Genomic DNA, 14,040 nt, shown 5'->3' with positions numbered 1-14,040 from the left:
TAACTCAGGTAGCTACAGGACACTACAGATGAGAAAAAGAGTACTAGTGTAGTGTAGTTGCTAATCAAGGCAGAAAGCAACGTTTAACCACCTCAGAAACACCAAATAAGGGTTCAAAGGGAGAATGTGCAGGGCCTGCGAGGAAATGGATAAAAGGGGTTGTCTTTTTGCATGGGAGGGGATAAGGAGTAGGACTGGAGAGGTGGGAAGGGAGTGACAAGGGAATGAATGGTGAAGCAAAGGAAATGGTCAGGACAGTTTGGGGATACCTGTCAAGCAGGCCTGCACCTGAGCAGCAGTGCCTGGAGCAAGGCATGAGAGCTGCAGCTGCTCTGACTAAACTAAGAACCTGACTTGCTTCCATGGTCACAGGGAACCTGAGAACTTTCCCTGCTGTCATCAAATGCAGACCTTGAGGACAAGAAACTGCTGCATCATTTTGGTTTCCAGACTCTTAAATGGGATTTCAGGAGGTCTCTGCTGTGGCCTTCTGCATGCAGCAGAATCAGGTATGGAGTCAGACAGCGTTGCTCAAGACTTTATCCATTGGGGGCTGGAAAACACCCAAGGACAGAGATGGCACAACGTTGCTGTGAAACCAGTTCCAATGCTTGGATGCCCTCATGGAGAAAAAGATTTTCCTTATCTCTGTGCTGAACCTGCCTTATTCCATCATCTAACTTTTGTCTGTTTTCCCCCTGCCGAGCACCATGGTGACCAGACTGGCTCCATCTTCCTGAAAAAGTCTCCGTAGGGACTGGCAGGCTGCTATGAGGTTCCTGAGGCCGCCTCTTCTGCAGGCTGAACAAGGTTCTTCCCCTCAGTTTCTCCTCCCAGGCAAGTGCTCCAGCCCCTGAGCATCTCGGAGGCCTCCCACTGCGCTCGCTCCCAGTTATCAACGTCTTCCTCCATGGGGTGGCTTGACTGGCCAACAGCCCAGCAGGCACACAGCTGCTCACTCCCTCCTCCTCCTCCCCCTCCCCAGGGGGGGCCCCAAACTTGACACAGCAGCGTACAGATGGTCTACAGAGCGATAAGCAGGGGGACACAGTCGCTTCCCTCACTCTCCTGCTGACACTCCAGTTCACACACTCCAGGACACCGCTAGTGGCCTTTGCTAGCAGGTCGCACGGTGGGATCGATCGTTGTCGTTTGTCCCCCAGCACCACCAGGGCCTTTGAGGCAGGGCTGATCCCCAGCCAAGCATTCCTCAGCCCCGGCCACTGCTGGTGTCAGTCTGTCCCAGGTGCAGGACCTGGCCTTTGTCTGTCTTCTCTGTCATGAAGTTCCTGACAGGACAGTCCTTCTGCCTGGCACGTTTCCCCTGAACGGCTTCGCTAAGGCACAGGAACGATCCTCCCCCCCCATTTAGTGTCATTGACACACGTGGTGAGAGTTGCCTCCTCCAGGTCATGGATGCAGGTGATAAACTGCACAGGGCCCAGGAGCATCCCCTGTGCTGCCCCACGATGCCCCAGGATGTCTCACTGGCCTCCACGTAGGGTATGACCCCTTCACCACTGCGCTCCCAGCCTGATCATCCAGCTGGTCTTTTGCCCATCTGTTTGTCTACCCCTCCAGACTGTAATGGCCTAACGTGGGAGCAAGAATAGTGAGGGAGATCATGCCATGTGTCTTGCTGAAGCTGACGTAAACGATGGCCCCTCTTCTCGCCTCATGCATAACTGCAGCTAGTTTGTCATGAAGGCAACCAGGTTGGTGAGGCATGATATACCCTGGGAAGTCCATGCTGACGGCTCGTGGACACGTTCTTCTCATCTGGGTGCCCAGGTATGTCACCTGAGAAGACTCTACCTGATGGCACACTCCTCACCAAAGTGAGCTGGTGCAGCCTGGGGTTCCCTGCGTCGCAATGTTGGCCACTTTCCAAGACGGGTGCAGTTTTTGCACGTCCTCACTCACAAGAGACCTCTACCAAGCCTGTGAACTTTGGAAAGGGATATTCAAAAGAAATATTGATCTTCCCCTGTACCTTCATCATCACTACTCTGCCCATTATATGGAGTTTTTAATTTCCCTGATCTTTCCTATATTGTCACCTCTCCTGATAACAACAACCATTTCTAAAGTCATCTTTCCAGCAGACTGTCTAGACAAAGGCCTTTTCCATTATGCTCCAGTTTTCGCCTCCCCTTACTCTTTGTTCCTTCACATTCCTGTCACCCACCCCAAGCTGCTGTTTTGACATCAGGGAGTTAAATGCTTGCCCTGTGATTAAGTAGCTGTCCTGGTTTCGGCAGGGATGGAGTTAATTTTCTTCCTAGCAGTTGGGATAGTGCTGTGTTTTGGATTTAGGATGAGAGTATTGTTGATAACACACTGATGGTTTTAGTTGTTGCCAAGCAGTCAAGGACTTTTCATCTTCTCATATGGCCTGCCAACGAGAAGTTGGGGGGCACCAAGAAGCTGGGAGGGGAGACAGCCAGGACAGCTGACCCAAACTGACCAAAGGGATATTCCATACCTTATGACATCATTCTCCATATAGAACTGGGGGCTTGCCAGGAGACGGGGCAGGTTGGGATCTTGCTGAGCATCGACTTCAGGTGGTGAGAAACTGTGCTGTTCATCACTTGTTTTGTATAGTCTATTATTATTATTGTTGTTATTACTAACATCATCATCATCCTTTTCTGTCCTATTAAACTGTCTTTATCTCAACCCATAGAGATTTCCTTTTTTCCATTTTCAGTCCTCTCCCCCATCCCAGGAAGGGGAGTTAGAGAACAGCTGTGGGGTTTGTTTAGGTGCCGACCAGATTAAATCACGACACTAGTCCAATTTGCTCTTAGGCAACTCTTTAGCTGTGTTTATATCTAGCTTTTGGCACCTACCTGTCTAAAACATTCCTCATATGATTATCCCTTGGAGAAATGCAACATCATTAGAGGCAGCTTGTAGTAAGCATATGGTGCAGAGTGTGTTTTAATGTCGACGAAACTTTATCGTGCTTGACTTTTCTTTGCTTGCAAATAGGAAAAAAAAATATACGTGCAGCCATTTCTCTAAGGAAAGCAAGTGCGGGTTGGTACAAAGGAGCTGTAACATCCAGCTGCAGAATTCAGTGGAGAAGTCTGATGTAAGGGAAAGTCCCTGGTGGCCAATGAGAGAAATGGTGGGGCTGAGGAGCTGAGGTGGAGGTTGTCCATGCTGTGTCAGACCTCAAGGGAGTGCTTTTCCTCCTGTCCAGGCGTCCTTAGGAGAGACCCTGGAGCAAGATCTACTGGGGAATGCTGCCATCACCTCTTCTCTAAACTGAAAAGTAGTAAAATACACCCTTGGAAATAAAACCTCCTCTTTGTTAGAAGTTCTTTGAAATCTTTCTCCACAACTACACTAGGAAACAGCTCCAATTATCTGTACAACTCTTGAAGACTTGAAGAAAATCACAGGGAGAGAGATGGCTCGTTAGGGCTTGCTTGATTTTAATGAGTCCCATGGTGTATTTGGTGCTGAGTAACAAACCCCAGGTACTGAGAGGAGATTGCACAAACCTCTCAAAGACTCAGTGTAAAAGGAAAAAACCCAGAGTACCTTGAAGCATTGAGTCCCACTGAGCACCATGACCAGCAAAGGCTCCCCGAGGACTCGTTAGAAGGGATAATTGGAGGCCATGATTGCAGGCAGGCAAAGGTAATGTACAGGCAGCTGAGATGCAGAGGAAGCCCTGCTTTTGTTTGATGAAGCAGAAGGGCCAAGGCCTGACCCCCAGCCCCTGGGAAGGCAGATCCTGTCCTTCACGCCTTGCTTAGGGTTCTTCCTGGGGCAGTGGGATGTGGGGGGTGTCGTGCTGAGTGAAGGACAACGGGATGGCAGTTCCCAGCCTTACTGGGGGTGTGCAAGGAGGCAACGAGGCCCCCCCAGTGCCTTAGGACAACATGTCTCCTCACAGGCCTTGGTGGCAGAGACGATTGCCAAGGGGACACAGACTTGGGTTCTCTTGGTGACTTCCAGCCTTGCCAGCGCCCTTTGCCATCTCCACCACACGTTGTCCTACGCTGTCCCACAGCTGCTTCTTTTCCCTGCACACCGTAGACACCCATCTCACTTCCTCACCTTGCTCTCACCCTGGCATTTCCATGCATTCACGGAAGTCTGTCCACCCTCACGCTCTGTTCCTTGAAACACAAAGAGATGGACTGATCTCACACTCCTTCGGGATGACTTCTTGTACCACAGCACTACCCTTGGAGTGACAGTTCTTCCTCCTCATGTCCAGTCTCCACCTTCCACGCTGCACTGTGTGGCAGCGTTTCTCTCTCCTGTTGTTTCCTACCTCCAAGGAAAGCTCCACCATCTGAGAAACAACCCTTCAGGCAGGCATCCCAACCCACCAGTCTTCTTGAGGCCTTTCACCTGACCAGGCAGAAGTAACCTCACCATGATCTCCCAAGGCTGCTAGCCTTTCAGCTTCTCAGATGATAGACATGACCAAGCCGTGTGCCTGCTGCTGTCCCATCATGTTCTCAGGCAGAACAGACCTGACCACCAAGATATAAGCCCCCTTCCTGGACTAAGCCTAGGTCCTTCGGCAGATGGGATCTCACAGACAATGTGCCAACCAGGTGCCTTCTGCTGGCCTGTCAGAGATGCTGTCAGATGTGAGCTTTAAAGCACATATCCCAGCCATGGGCCAAGGTCTGGCCTATCAGCTATTTCAGAATGAAGTGACCTCAGAGTCCCTTTCTCAGCCACGTTCCTGCTGCTGGCCTATCACCTCCAGAGGCAGAACTGACCTCACCTCCCCATTTGCTTCCTACTGGATTATGAGGTACTTATACACAATTGACCACATCATACCATACCCAACCATCACCCTCTTTGTGGCCCAGTACCTGAGCAGGTAAAAGTAAGCTGCTTTCATCAAATTTATCCAGTAGATTTCCTACCAACAATTTGAGTGGAGAAATGTTCCTCAGAGGAACTGCTGTATTTCTACCGCTGCATTTTATATCTCTACTTCAGCCTCTTTGTTTTGTCGATTCTGTCTCCAAAAGCTCTCCAAGGGAGAGACTCATGGAATCATCAAATAACTCAGGTTGGAAGAGAGCCCTGAAGTTCATCTTGTCCGGCTATCCTGCTCAAGGCAGGGTTAACCTGATGAGGTCGCTCAGAGGCTCTGCCCAGTTTGGCATCATCCACAAAGGAGCTGAAAATGCACTCTGTCACATTATACAGGGAGTTAATAAAGACATTCAACAGGCTTGGGCCAATCTGACTATATGGAGACTATGGAGACCATGTCAAAGCCCTTGCTAAGGTCCAGGTACGAAACATGCCCTTCTTGTCCCTACCCACATGGGTTCAGCAGTCCCTTCCTTCTCCTTCAAGTGCCTGTAAATCCCTGCAGGTGTATTTGGCCCATCACCTTCTCAGGGACTAAGGTGAGGTTGACCAGCCTGTAATTCTCCCAGTCCTCCTCCTTGCCCTTCTTGAAGAAATGTTTGATGTCTGCCTTTTCTGAGGATCCCAAAACCTCTCTGATTGCTCTGACACGTTTGAGGGCACAATCCAGAAAGGGTGACGCGAGCAGACAGGAGTATTTGCAATGAGCCTGTCCAAGGCGGGTGAGAGGAATCTCAAGGGGAAGTTGGGGGTTGTTCCTGCAGTCACAAATAGAAACGTCAAGGCCCTGTGAGATGTCCGCACCTGAGTTGGCCTCATTGACTCCTCATATACACAGGGGTCTTCAGAGCCACGAGTCCTTCCCTTGCAGACACAGAGGCAGTGCATCGCAGCAGTCACAGTGTCTCTCTGGCCTCTTGTTGCCACTCCGGGAGGAGGCTGGGAGGCACCTCAGCCCTGCAGTGTGTCGCCCTGCCCTGCACTCATCTGAGATGCCCCACGGCATGAGGAATGGACACCGGGACTTAGGTCCAAGGAAGCCCATCCCAGTGCTGCATTCAGGTGGTTTCCCAGGGGAAGTTACTCTCACAGTGAAGTGACCTCAAGACACTGTCTGTCCCACAAGCCTTCATGGCACCTCTAAGGGAGAGCTGATGGCATTCATGCTCACTCAGGTTCATCTCCCCACATGCACATGATGTGCATGCTTCTATCTCGTCTGTAAAATGCAGACGTGAACTTCTGACCTAGTCATGCAGTGTCCTCCTTCTGAACAGGAGGGACAAACCACCTCTCTGAGCTGGAGTGAGAAGCCAGTGTTGGGAATGGTGGTTGCAAGGGGCTGGCCTGTGATGATTGCCCTGGGGCACTTTCCTTGGGGTGTCCAGTGACCACGGGCACAGGCCAGACCCTGCTCTGCTGGTCCTTCAAGGCTATCCCAGGAGGACTGGCTGTGCGAGGACACTGCTGCGTTCCCCCACCCCGCACATTCAAACACTTGGTCTGTTCACTGGTGTTTTCCTCACCAGGGCACTTTCTTGAGCTTGTTCTGGACAGCCACTTTGAAGGAAGACCTACGCCTTCAGGCACTGCCTCAGGAGGTCCCCTTGTCTGACAGAAACACTGTTATGGGGGCAATCTCTGTCATAGTAGTGCCCATTGCCTGTCCCTGCCTATGATCACAGGACTGCCACGCAGCAGGACTCTGACCAAGCTGCCAGTGCTCTCAGGCCTTGCACCAAAACAAGAGCTCAGAAAGAGAGTGTGGAAGTGAAAAGAGAGCAGCTCAGGAAAGACCAAGCGCTGGTGCTGCTTGGCAGTGCTCCTGTGCTGGGACTCTTTTCCCCTCCACCTGTGCACACAGGCACTGACCTGCAGCTCCAGAAAGGTCTCTCAGGAAGGATCTCAAACAAACCAGTCACTGCAGGGTCCTTTGATTTCTTTAAATGTACAGACAGTCTTGCTTCTCATTAACACACTCTCTGGATCACACAGGAAAGGTAGATCCTGATGCAGAAGAGGGATGAATAATGACATTGCTTTGTGGACCACATTATCATCAGTAAAACAAAAGAAAAAAACCGAAATCCCCCCCAAAACAAAAGCAACAAAAACTTCAGAAGACAGGTTGGGGCTGCAATGAGTTACATTATGAGTGATATGGAGATGATGATGAACAGTTTATTGCTTCTGAAAATCATCCCGTCCTCAGTTTCCACACTGGATCCTTGAGCTCCTGGTTCTTCATGCTGTAGATGAGGGGGTTCATGGCTGGAGGCACCACTGAGTAAAGAACTGCCATTACCAGATCCAGGGATGGGGAGGACATGGAGGGGGGCTTCAGGTAGGCAAATATGCCAGTGCTGATAAACAGGGAGACCACGGCCAGGTGAGGGAGGCATGTGGAAAAGGCTTTGTGCCGTCCCTGCTCAGAGGGGATCCTCAGCACGGCCCTGAAGATCTGCACATAGGACACCACGATAAAAACAAAACACCCAAATGCTAAACAGGCACTAACCACAATTAGCCCAGCTTCCCTGAGGTAGGCATCTGAGCAGGAGAGCTTGAGGATCTGGGGGATTTCACAGAAGAACTGGTCCACAGCATTGTCGTGGCAGAGGGGTAGGGAAAATGTATTGGCCGTGTGCAGCAGAGCAGTGAGAAACCCACTGCCCCAGGCAGCTGCTGCCATGTGGGCACAAGCTCTGCTGCCCAGGAGGGTCCCGTAGTGCAGGGGTTTGCAGATGGCAACGTAGTGGTTGTAGGACATGATGGTGAGGGGACAATAGTTCCCCTCTTCTCCTCTTCTTCAGTGTACACAGTTGGGTGACCTTCTTTTTCTCTTTTTTGTAAGCTCAGCAACCTTGTTATCTGTCCTGCCCAGATGGTCCCAGGCTTGTTGGCATATTGGGCCCCCTTTATGAGGATGCCTCAAACTTTGTGTCTTTTTCTAGTTCATACCTAAGGACTGTTCCCTAATTTACGGCTTCTCTTGTCCTGTTTCTACATTCCAACTCTTTTACTAATTGTTTTCTTTCGTACTGGAGCATGAGACAGGCGAAGCCTGAGTTTGTGGGGCCTGACTCAAGTGTTGCCAAACTATATATTCTGTTTTAAAATTGTTCTACACTAATTAGTTTCCCTTATTCAGCTGGGTCCAGTCTTAGGCCCAGACTTGACCAACAGTTTATGTCTAAAGGATTAACTATATAGCCACATATCAAAGTCATCGTTTGCTAGTCGGAGCCCCCAAAGGCCTTTCACTGAGACAGTTTCACAGTGTTGAAACAGATAGAATACATGTGATACCCCAAATGCAAAACGTGTCGTGCATTTGAGGTGGAATTGCTCCTGTACTGCCCAGACTGAGCTGCCCCGGGGCGCTGCAGCAGCGTGCGGCCTGGTGCTGCCGGGAGCTGCTGGGGATCTGATCAGTGCTTCTAAATATCTAAAGGGTGGATGTCAAGAGGATGGGCCAGTCTCTTTTCAATGGTGCCCAGTGCCAGGACAAGGGGCAACGGGCACAAACTGGAACACAGCAAGTTCCACCTGAATATGAGGAAAAACATCTTCACTTTGAGAGTGACCGAGCACTGGAAGAGGCTGCCCAGAGAGGTTGTGGAGTCTCCTTCTCTGGAGAAATTCAAAACCCACCTGGACGCAATCCTGTGCAACCTGCTCTAAGTGATCCTGCTTTAGCCGTTGGGTTGGACTAGCTGATCTCCAGAGGTCCCTTCCAACCCCGACCAATCTGTGAATCTGTGAATCTGTGAATTTGCTGACTGAGATGACTCTGCAGCACCTTGTGCCAATCTCCAGGAACACAAGGTACCACTGAGAAAGGCCCTGGGTGAGGTCAGCTTGCAATCCAGCCAGACCGTGGACATCAGTGGCATGGCTTTTCTTCATATCATCAGGGAGGGGGGTAGAGGACAATGGAGAGGAGGACCATTAGGGGCTGAGAGCATAGCGACATGAGTGGAGACCCTGGTGTGTTGTGCCTCCCAGTCATGCGGCACACCTGGGTGCATAGACAAGGTGGACCTTGCAATCTTGCCGTGATGCTGGCATTCAGGTTCTGGCACACCCGACCCCTTTGGGAGGCCATGCTGTGTCTGCCCATCCCCCACTGCAATTATTTCCTTGAAATCATGTAGGTGCCTGCAACGCAGGGATGTGCTTGGGCCTGAGTTTGGCAGTGAGCTGAGCTCTAGTGAGTGCACTGGAGAGCGCCTACAGAAAGATCTGACCCTCCTTCTGGCGCACTCCTCCATTTGGTCAGCTGAAAGTGCAGCAGCCACCACGGAAATGTGAGTCCCATGGACTGTCCTGGTTTTGGCTGAGACAGAGTTAATTTTCTTCGTAGCAGCTGGGATAGTGCTGTGTTTGGGATTTAGGATGAGAACAATGTTGGTAACACACGGATGGTTTTAGTTGTTGCCAGGCAGTCAAGGACTTTTCAGCTTCCCATGCTGGCCTGCCAACGAGAAGGTGGGGTGCCCAACAAGCTGGGAAGGGACAGAGCCAGGACAGCTGACCCAAACGATATTCCATACCCTATGACATCATGCTCCATGTATAACTGAGGAGTGAGCCAGGAGGGAGTTCGGCTTGAGGACTAACTGAATATCGGCTTCGGTTGGTGAGCAATTGTGCTGTGCATCACTTGGTTTGTTTGTTATTGTATTTTTTTCCCTTCCTTTTCTGTCCTATAAAACTGTCTTTTTCTCAACACCCATATTTTACCTTTTTTGTCTCTTTTTGATTCTCTCCCCCATCCCACTAGGGGAGAGTGAGCAACCAGCTGTGTGGTTACTTTAGCTGCGTGGGTTAAACCATGACGCAGGCTTTCAGATGCCCTAAACATCTGGTGTAAGCTGAGGCGACCAAGGGACCCGTCCCCAAGACCCCACAGCTGATGCTCAGGCAGGTGTGGGTGTCCCAGGTGTGCTCCATCAGAGCCCACAAACACATCCACGAGTCTTGGAGTACCCCTGGCACCTCAGATGCCACCAGCTGTTTGTGTGTGACCAGCTGCCTGCCACCCTTCATCGCCATGGATCCCCGTGGGAGCTCAGGGAAGGAGCTGGCCTGCAGGCACCTATTTTGTGCCCACGGAGCTGAAGCAAGAGGAATCCTACCTCCTGTGAGTCTGTGGGGTGCATGAGGGAGAGCTCAACCCCACTCCGCTCTCCAGGCTACTCAGCAGAGAGGAGAAGCCTGATGTACTCAGCTGAATCCCTGCCCTCCGTGGAAGGGGGGAATGATCCCTGCCTGTCACTGCTGCGCTGTCCTGCCTGGCAATGGGACAGGGAGAAGGGTAAAGGGAGGGGAACATTTACACCTGCCATAGAGGTCAAATCCATGGCAGGACAAATGCCACTTCTAAAATCAGTCTTTCCAGTGTTCAGAGTCCAGATAGTGATTACTTCAGCCTGAGTCTACCCCAGGAGAGGTCCTGCTGCCTTTCAAGAGCTGTAAGCTCTGGGAGCCCCAGGGACATCTCCAGGGAGCCTGGGAGGGCAGAGAACATGCCACCTTGGGCTGATGCTCTGCTGCTGAGCTGGGCTGGGCTCCTGGGACGGAGGGAGCTCATGGTGAGCAGGCAGTGCTGCAGAGAGACAGCTCTGCTCAGGAGCAGCTCCTCTGCAAAGAGCAGCAGGATTGAGGGCACTGCCTGCAGACAGTGACGGCAGTCAAGTGTAGTGAGAGAGGGGTTAAAGGCAGATGGGGCTGGGAGGATGCTGAGAGCTCAGAAGAGGAGAAATCATCACAGCCCTTGACAAGGTAAGGCTCTGGGTGCAGAGAAATGCAGATGCAGTTCGTGGAGGGATCTCCTAAAGCTGAAATAGCCCACAGCCTATGGGATCTCTCTCTTCTATAGGAGGAGGAGGACGTGCTCCAGAGCAGGGCTTCCCTGCTGCACCATCAGAGGGACAGGGCATGAGAGGGAGAGCTGCAGAGGTGTGAAGGTGGGCGTGCAGCCAGGGGTGCCCAGGGCTGTCCTTCAGAGCAGAGTCCTTGCCAAGGTCAGCACTCAGCCTGCCTGGGGAGATCCCCATGGTGCTGTGGGGAGAAGCTGTGGGTGGAAAGACAGGGCAGGGTAGGGTCCTTTTGGTGGTGAGACGGTGCTGTGTGGGCAGGGCTGCTCAAAATCACACTCTGGACATCGGGAGAAGCAGCATTTCAAGAGGAAGGTCAAGGCAGGGACTACCTTCTCAGCTGTCTCCTAAGGGAAAGGGGAGAGGAGCTGTCAAGTTGGAAGAAGTCACCGAGACTCCTGAACCCTTACACTGAGGGATCAACACAGCTGCCAGAAGCCTCCTAAGTGCCTTCACCCACTCCTCTACCAGCAGACAGCACCACCATCACCTTTGCTTGCAGCATCAGTGCTTCTCTGACCTACTCCTGTGGAGCTGCTAACAGGGAGGTGCCCTGGGCAGAACCCTGCTGCCAGGAGGTGTCTTCAGGGCAGAGCTGAGCACAGAGCAGGTGGGATGGGGTCTGTGAGCACTGACAGGGAGGAGACTTGGAGACAGAGAAACGGCTCCCGGCAGGGACAACTCCAGGGAGCAGAGAGCCAGGCCACCCCTCGGCATCACTCTCTGCTCAGCTGCTTAGAGAAAGAGAGAAGAGTTGTGAGAAATGGACTTTGAAACGGGACTCTTCCAAGCTCTCAAGTCCAGTTTCTCTTTCAAGTCCATTGTGTGTGAGATCATCCTCCAACGGAGAGAGGTGTATAATTAGCACAGGGCACCTGCGTGGTGACCATCAGGTCACTTGTGGGCAGACCAGCTCTCCTGACGCTGCATTAGGGATCAGGGAGCCCTTTTGTCCCTCAGGGCTCACCAGTGTCCAGGCTGAGAACAAGGTGAAAGATGAGGATTTCTGCCCCTTCAGGGAAGGTGCCCTCACTCAGCAGCACAAAGGTGAGCTCAGAAAAAGGAATTGAACAAAGTTCCCTCCCAAAAAAGAGAAGCAATTTTGAGGGGATTTTTTTGAGAAACAGCGTAGGACTGGCTCAAAGAAGTCTGCCCTGACTTGTCAATGTCGTCTTTCAACAGTTCCCCAAGCCCAGAGTGAACAAATGTCCAACAGCAGCTCCATCACCCAGTTCCTCCTCCTGGCATTCGCAGACACACGGGAGCTGCAGCTCTTGCACTTCGGGCTCTTCCTGGGCATCTACCTGGCTGCGCTCCTGGGAAACGGCCTCATCATCACCGCCATAGCCTGTGACCACCACCTCCACACCCCCATGTACTTCTTCCTCTTCAACCTCTCCCTCCTTGACTTGGGCTGCATCTCCACCACTCTCCCCAAAGCCATGGCCAATTCCCTCTGGGACACCAGGGCCATCTCCTGTGCAGGATGTGCTGCACAGCTCTTTCTGTTTCTTTTTTTCATTTCAGCAGAGTATTTTCTTCTCACCGTCATGGCCTATGACCGCTACATTGCCATCTGCAAACCCCTGCACTACGGGACCCTCCTGGGCAGCAGAGCTTGTGCCCACATGGCAGCAGCTGCCTGGGGCAGTGGGTTTCTCACTGCTCTGCTGCACACGGCCAATACATTTTCCCTACCCCTCTGCCACGGCAATGCTGTGGACCAGTTCTTCTGTGAAATCCCCCAGATCCTCAAGCTCTCCTGCTCAGATGCCTACCTCAGGGAAGTTGGGCTAATTGTGGTTAGTGTCTGTTTAGCATTTGGGTGTTTTGTTTTCATTGTGGTGTCCTATGTGCAGATCTTCAGGGCTGTGCTGAGGATCCCCTCTGAGCAGGGACGGCACAAAGCCTTTTCCACGTGCCTCCCTCACCTGGCCGTGGTCTCCCTGTTTATCAGCTCTGGCACGTTTGCTGACCTGAAGCCCCCGTCTGTCTCCTCCCCTTCTCTGGACCTGGTGGTGTCAGTTCTGTACTCGGTGGTACCTCCAGCCATGAACCCCCTCATCTACAGCATGAGGAACAAGGAGCTCAGGGATGCAGTGTGGAAACTCATGACCAGATGTTATTCCGATCCAATAAACTGCCCACCTTCTTCTGCATAGCATTTATTATGTAACTTATTACCGACCCAGCCTGTAAGCTGTAATTTTTGCTACTGGTGGTAGTGTTTTACTTGTAATGATGTTGTCATCCCCTTTCTCATTTACTGTCTGCTTTTCTTTTCTTTTCTGAGTGGCTGTGTAAATGAAGATCCCTGCTCTCTGTGTGTTTAAACAAATAAAAAGGGCCCTGCAGCTCCTTGTTTTATCTTTTTTTTTGAGATTCTTCCTCCAAGACCTTTTTGGATCTGCAGGATCGTACAGAGCCAGGACTCATGGTTGGGAGCTAAGACATTCAGGCGCAGGAGAGAGGAGGTCAGTCTGTGCCTTTGGTGGCATGGATTGAACAGGAAGGTGTCCCAGGGAATTCATCACCCCCCAGCCTCTCTCATCAGCCATTTCCAGCACTGGCTGCTCACCCCACGTTTATGGGTTAGTCTTGCTACGAGGCCATCTCCACCATCCTGCTGGGCTCAGAGCCTGTATCATGGAAATGACCAGCTCTGCCTGGGCTCTCTTCTGGCCCAGACCCTGGCAGACCCTGGAGCAAGGCTGCCTCTGAAGCCACACATTGGACCTGGTTGGGGCTGAGTGTAGGAAGAATGGGGAAGAGTGCAGAAAGGAGGAGTTAGCAGTGAGAGACTGGGGTGGGTTGGCCCTGGCTGGACATCAGGTACCCACCAAAAGCCACTCTGTCACTCCCTTCCTCAGATGGACAGGGGAGAGAAAATACATGGAAAGGCTCGTGGGTCGAGATAAGGACAGGGAGAGATCACTCAGGAATTACCATAATGGGCAAAACAGACTCAACTCGGGAAAATTAATCTAATTTTTGACCAATCAAACCAGAGTCGAGGAATGAGAAAGAAACCCTAATTTTAAAAACACCTTCCCCCACCTCTCCCTTCTTCCCAGGCTTAACTTCACTCCCGATTGCTCTATCTCCTCCCCGCGTGCAGCACAGAGGTACGAGGAATGGGGGTTGATGTTCAGTTAATCACAGGTTGTCTCTACCGCTCCTTCCTCCTCAGGGGCAGGACTCCTCACACTCTTCCCCTGCTCTGGCGTGCGGTTCCTCTCGAAGCAGACAGTCCTCCGTGAACTTCTTCAATGGGAGTCCTTCCCACAAGCTT

General features: G+C 51.8%; 2 protein-coding genes across 2 annotated transcripts; one reads left to right on the top strand and one right to left on the bottom strand.

The window, feature by feature from the left end:
- Positions 1-5,600: 5,600 nt before the first annotated feature.
- Positions 5,601-7,636, bottom strand: LOC129200692 (olfactory receptor 14J1-like). The gene is made up of 2 exons (XM_054811969.1): positions 7,139-7,636; positions 5,601-5,624 (listed from the first exon to the last, which is right to left on the bottom strand). Exons 1-2 carry the CDS (start codon positions 7,634-7,636, stop codon positions 5,601-5,603), a joined length of 522 nt encoding a protein of 173 aa, XP_054667944.1.
- Positions 7,637-11,953: 4,317 nt separating this feature from the next.
- Positions 11,954-12,910, top strand: LOC129200691 (olfactory receptor 14C36-like). Its single transcript, XM_054811968.1, has one exon. The coding sequence runs from the start codon at positions 11,954-11,956 to the stop codon at positions 12,908-12,910; it is 957 nt and encodes a 318-aa protein (XP_054667943.1).
- The last annotated feature ends 1,130 nt before the right edge of the window (positions 12,911-14,040 follow it).

The sequence above is a fragment of the Grus americana genome, unplaced genomic scaffold (genome assembly GCF_028858705.1).
Source record: "Grus americana isolate bGruAme1 unplaced genomic scaffold, bGruAme1.mat scaffold_419, whole genome shotgun sequence".
Classification (NCBI taxonomy): Eukaryota; Metazoa; Chordata; class Aves; order Gruiformes; family Gruidae; genus Grus; species Grus americana.
The sequence above is the reverse complement of the archived record's forward strand: the minus strand, read 5'-3'. Positions and strand labels throughout refer to the sequence as shown.

What these genes read in the sequence shown, in the direction of transcription:
- LOC129200692 (XM_054811969.1), bottom strand. Translation starts at nt 7,636, where the DNA reads ATGTCCTACAACCACTACGTTGCCATCTGCAAACCCCTGCACTACGGG. An exon ending in TTTACTCAGTGGTGCCTCCA is followed by an intron (nt 5,625 to 7,138) that starts GCCATGAACCCC and finishes TTGTGACTGCAG; the next exon opens with GAACAACCCCCAACTTCCCC.
- LOC129200691 (XM_054811968.1), top strand. Translation starts at nt 11,954, where the DNA reads ATGTCCAACAGCAGCTCCATCACCCAGTTCCTCCTCCTGGCATTCGCA.